General features: G+C 41.4%; 1 protein-coding gene across 1 annotated transcript in view; it reads left to right on the forward strand.

The window, feature by feature from the left end:
• Positions 1–5,155, forward strand: part of SVEP1 (sushi, von Willebrand factor type A, EGF and pentraxin domain containing 1) — a 239,190-nt gene that overhangs the window by 189,971 nt on the left and 44,064 nt on the right. The window contains exons 40-41 of the mRNA XM_007936774.1: positions 2,648–2,803; positions 3,682–3,787. Coding sequence (XP_007934965.1) covers positions 2,648–2,803; positions 3,682–3,787 — 262 coding nt within the window. The remainder of the gene's footprint in view (positions 1–2,647; positions 2,804–3,681; positions 3,788–5,155) is intronic.

Below are 5,155 nucleotides of genomic sequence, written 5' to 3' on the forward strand. Positions count from 1 at the left end.
GACCCCTCCTTGGGTTTCCGAGGCAGTATCACTACGGAAGTAGATTGCCCCATCTTCCTTCTGAGGAGTGGCTGGTGGGTTTGAACCGCAAGCCTTCTACCTTAGGCACTATGCTACCAGAGCTTGTTTAGTGAATATTATTTGACGTTCAGCCATTTCAGTAGATAGCATATGATCAAGAACCAATGATATTGAAGGAAAAAGTCTAAGCTTCACTGAGGAATTGGCAGAAAAAACAAGGCTCCAGGAACTGATAGAATACCCATTGAGGTGTTTCAACAAAAAAGTGAGAGGACTAGTGGCTCCCACTCATTTATGCCAAGAAATTTGAAGAGAGCTACCTGGTCAAATGACAAAGAGATCCATGTTTGTGCCCATTCCAAAGAAAAGTGATCAAACAGAATGTGAAAATTATCAAACCATATCATTAATATCACACACAAGTAAAATTTTGCTGAAGGTCATTCAAAAATAGTTGCACCAGTACATCAATAGGGAACTGTCACAGGTTCAGGGTGGATTCAGAAGAGGGCATGGAATGACGGATATGATTGCTGATGTCAGAGGATCTTGGCTGAAAGCAAAGACTACCAGAGATATGTTTACTTTTGTTTTATTAACTATCCAAAGATGTTTAATTGTGTGAATCATAACAAAATATGGATAATATTGCAAAGGGGAATTCCAGAACACTTATTGTGCTCATGAGGAACCTGTACAGAGCCCAAGAGGCAGTCATTTGAACCCAACAAGGGATACTGTATGGTTTAAAATCAGGAAAGGTGTGCATCAGGGTGGTATTCTTTCACCATATATATTCAATCTATATGCTGAGCAAATAATCTGAGAAGATGGACTATATGAAGAAGAATGCAGCATCAGGATTGGAGGAAGACTCGTTAACAACTTGTGATATGCAGATGACACAACCTTGCTTGCTGAAAATGAAGATGATTTGAAGCACTTACTGATGAAGCCTTCAGTGTGGATTATACTTCAACATAAAGAAAACAAAAACCCACACAAATGGACCAATAAGCAATATCATGATAAATGGAGAAAAGACTGAAGTTGTCAGGGATTTCATTTTACTCAGATCCACAATCAACAGCCATGTAAGCAGCAGACAGGAAATCAAGTGATGCATTGCATTGGGCAAATCTGGTACAGAAGACCTCTTTAAAGTGTTTAAGAGCTGAGATCACTTTGAAGATTAATATTTGCCTGACCCAAGCCATGGTATTTTCAATACTTTTATGTATGTTACAAAACCAAACCAAACTCACTCCCATTGAGTCGATTCCAACTCATAGCAACCCCTTTGGGTTTCCGAGATGGTACATCTTTATGGAAGTAGATTGCACAGTCTTCCTTCCACTGAGTGGTTCGTAAATTTGAACTGCCAACCTTCTGGTTCGCAGTCAAGTGCCTTAAGCATTATGCCACCAGAGTTCCTTATACATGTTACAACTGGACAATGAAGAAGAAAGACCACAGAAGAACTGTTGCATTTGGATTGTGGTGTTGGCAAAGAATATTGGACGTACCATAGACTGCTAGAAGAATGAACAAATCTGTTTTGGAGGAAGTGTATAGCCAGAATGCTCCCTAGAAGCAAGAATAGGCAGACTTCATCTCTCCTACTTTGGTCATGTTGTCAGAAGGGACCAGTCCCTGGAGAAGGATGCCATGCTCGGTAAGGTAGAGGGCCAGCAAAGAAGGGAAGCCCTCAATGAGGTGGAGACGTTGGCTGAGGCAATGGCTCAAGCACAGCAAGGGTTGTGAAGGTGATGCAGCATGGGACAGTGTTTCATTCTGTTGTACATGGGTCTGGGCTGGTTCCCTACTGCTCTCTGACAGGAACATACCACAAATGGGATGGCCTTCACAAACAGGAGTTTATTTTCTTAGTCTGGAGGCTTTAAGTCCAAATTCAAAGTGCCAGGCTCTAGGAGCTGGGTGAAAGCCCCTCGACCTTGGGCTTCAGCTCCACCTCCTGATCCCAGCCCACTGAAGCTAGAGGCTTTTCTTCACTCAGACAGCTACTGGCCGCTGAGGCTGACAAGCCCAAGGTTGACAAATAAAATGGCACAGTCCTGATGTTACTGAACCACACGGCAGGCCATTAATTCAAGTTCATTGTAAGTCCCATGGTTGGCAGAGCACGCAGGCTGCTGAACAACGACACGGCTACGTGCAGGATCCAAGCGAGCCATAAGCTAGAGACTATCCCCAAGGCGTCTCCTTATATACAGGAAGCAGACCGCATCCCAAAGGCCCCTACTCAGCTGCTTGTGGTAGATCCCACCATGTAGCTGATTGCCAGTCTCATCATGGGGAATAACTACCACCAGCTGCCCAGCCACTCAACCAGGCCCAGCCAAGCTGACATACAAATTTAACTAACACAGGGTCATTCTAGAATCAACAGCACCTCAAAACAACAACAACAACAAAGGAATATGTGTTACTTAAGGTTTACATGTGTGTTAACATATAGCAGATAATAGGTTGCAAAACTAGGACCAAATTCTAGGTCCTTTTGACTGTTATTCTGGGGTTATTCTGCTGTACAAGCAATATTTGCAAATTTCTTTATTATGCATATTAACTGCTAAATGTAACTTGTAATTTATTTATTATTTAGCTTGATGGCACCTGGGACCCAGCGTTTTCTGATGAATCCTGCAGTCCAGTTTTTTGTGGGAAACCTGAAAGTCCAGAACATGGATCTGTGGTTGGCAGTAAATACAGCTTTGAAAGCACAATTATTTACCAGTGTGATCCTGGCTATGAATTAGAGGTAAGTAAATGAATTGTACAACTAGAATTACTTTGTTTTTCCGATATGCTTGAGAGCATTTTTAGTATTGGCACTGATTTTTTTCACTGACTTTGGCTCTAAAAGGATTTTTTTTTTATACTTTGTTACCTTATACCCTAATACATTCCAGGAAATATTTAACATCACTTATAATTTTAAAAAGCAAAATAAGTCTCAAATAAAAAAAAATCAAAGTCATGAAAAAGAAGAGGAAGTCAGTATGCCAGCCACTAGACTGATACTGTTACTTCAGATGATCGTTAAATCTGTGGCTTCCTGATAATCATACTTGTTAGCAGAAAAATCCTCCAGTCACCATGGGGAGGTGACCATAAGGATTTTGGTATGTAAAGCCAGGATTTCTTCAAACAGGGGACTCCATTACCTTGGCGAGTTCTAAATTGAGATGCCAGGTTCCTACATGGCCAATTGGCCTGCAGAATCCTCAGCACATGTCTAACCAAATACCCACTTCGGTCTCCAGACCACTCCCAGTTTGCGATATTAAAACCCCATCAGCAGCACTCAGGTCGCCCTATTTAGTTGTGGGGAGCGCTGTGATCAGTTTTGCTGAAGCATCATCATGTCATAAACTTGAAATTTCAGAGGCCCGTTTCACATTGTATAGTGTTGTCATGTGGTCCTTCAGGAAACTCTTCCCTCCTGTTTTACCATTGCCGTGCATTTAGATGGAGGTTTTACAGAGTATTCGCAGCCAGTGACCTGTTAAATTTGTATAATGGGACTCATTATTTTCTGATTAGGGAATCAAAGGATTGTCATAAGGCAGGTTCAGAAAGGCTGGAAATAGGCTTATGTGGCTCTTGTTTCATGACTGCTGTTTTATTTCTCTGAAGGGTAAAGGAAAAGGCGAGGATGATAATGTTATGGTTGATTGCAACAGGAGAATGCTTGCTACTGAAGCCACTTGTTCACCATATGGGAGCACTGATCTTGCAATACGTTAAGAGGAAAATTAGTATCAAATTTTGAAGAAGTATATAGCAAACTGATGGATCATTAAATTTGAGGAAATAGATAATTTGCCTTAAACACTTTGGAAAACATCATGGTATTAACTGTGAAGGCTATTAACTTTGAGGGCTGGGGATAAGAGAGAGAAGGTGACTAGCAGACCCTTTATGCATTTTCTGGCTTCAGTATCGAGTAGTTATCATCATCCTTCCTAGTATTAAAAGCCAGACAAAAACCAATTAGGATAACTTATACGTTCTCATAGTATGTAAATTTATTGTCATTCATGTGTGAGGTAAGCTAAATCTTAAAAATTATACTACACCTGTGATCTTCCTGAGGGGAGAAAAATTACTACAACCAAGTTAGGGATAAATATAAATAAAGAATTCAAAATGGGGGAACCGTGTTATAAAATCACTGCTGTTGTTGTCAGGTGTCATCGAGTCAGTTCTGACTCATAGCAACTATACAACAGAACGAAACACGGCCCGGTCCTACACCATCCTCACAAGTGTTGCCATCTCGGAGCCCATGTTTGCAGCCACTGTGTCAGTCCATCTCATTGAGGGACTTCTCCTTTTGTGCTGACCCCCTGCTTTGCCGAACATGATGTCCTACTCCAGGGACTGGAATCCAAAAGTCCATGTCCAAAGTACATGAGAAGAAATCTCTCCACCCTCGCTTATAAGTCACATTCTGGCTGTACTTCTGCTGAGACAACTTTGTTTGTTCTTCTGGCAAAACCAAAAAATTGTGTTTGTTCTTCTGGCAGTCCATGATATATTTAATATTCTTTGCCACACCATAGTTCAAAGGCATCAGTTCTTCCTCAGTGTTCCTTATTCATTGTCCAGCTTTCACATTGCTATGAAGAAATTGAAAACCAGGTGCACCTTCATCCTCAAAGTAACAGCTTTGCTTTTTAACACTTTAAAGAAATCTCTTGCAGCAGGTTTGCCCAACGCAATACGTTGTTTGATTACTTGACTACTGCTTCCACGAGTGATTGTGGATTCCATTGATTGTGGATCTAAGTAAAGTGAAATCCTTGACTACTTCAGGCTTTTCTGTTTATCATGATGTTGTTTATTGCTAGTGAGTAATAAAGTGGTTGTTATAATTCTAAGATTTAATATAAGTATTCAAGCTAATTATTGAGAAAGCTAATATATGAAACAAGGCGGGCTTGTGCTTACTCACTGATCTGCACTGAACACTTTCCCTTGTTACCCTCCCGAGAGGGACCGGGTCTCCGGGAGCTAGGTAAGCACGGGCGGGCTTGTGCTTACTCACTGATCTGCACTGAGCACTTTCCCTTGTTACCCTCCCGAGAGGGACCGGGTCTCCGGGAGC

The sequence above is a fragment of the Orycteropus afer genome, unplaced genomic scaffold (assembly GCF_000298275.1).
Source record: "Orycteropus afer afer isolate SDZICR_OR568_19922 unplaced genomic scaffold, OryAfe1.0 scaffold00037, whole genome shotgun sequence".
NCBI lineage: Eukaryota > Metazoa > Chordata > Mammalia > Tubulidentata > Orycteropodidae > Orycteropus > Orycteropus afer.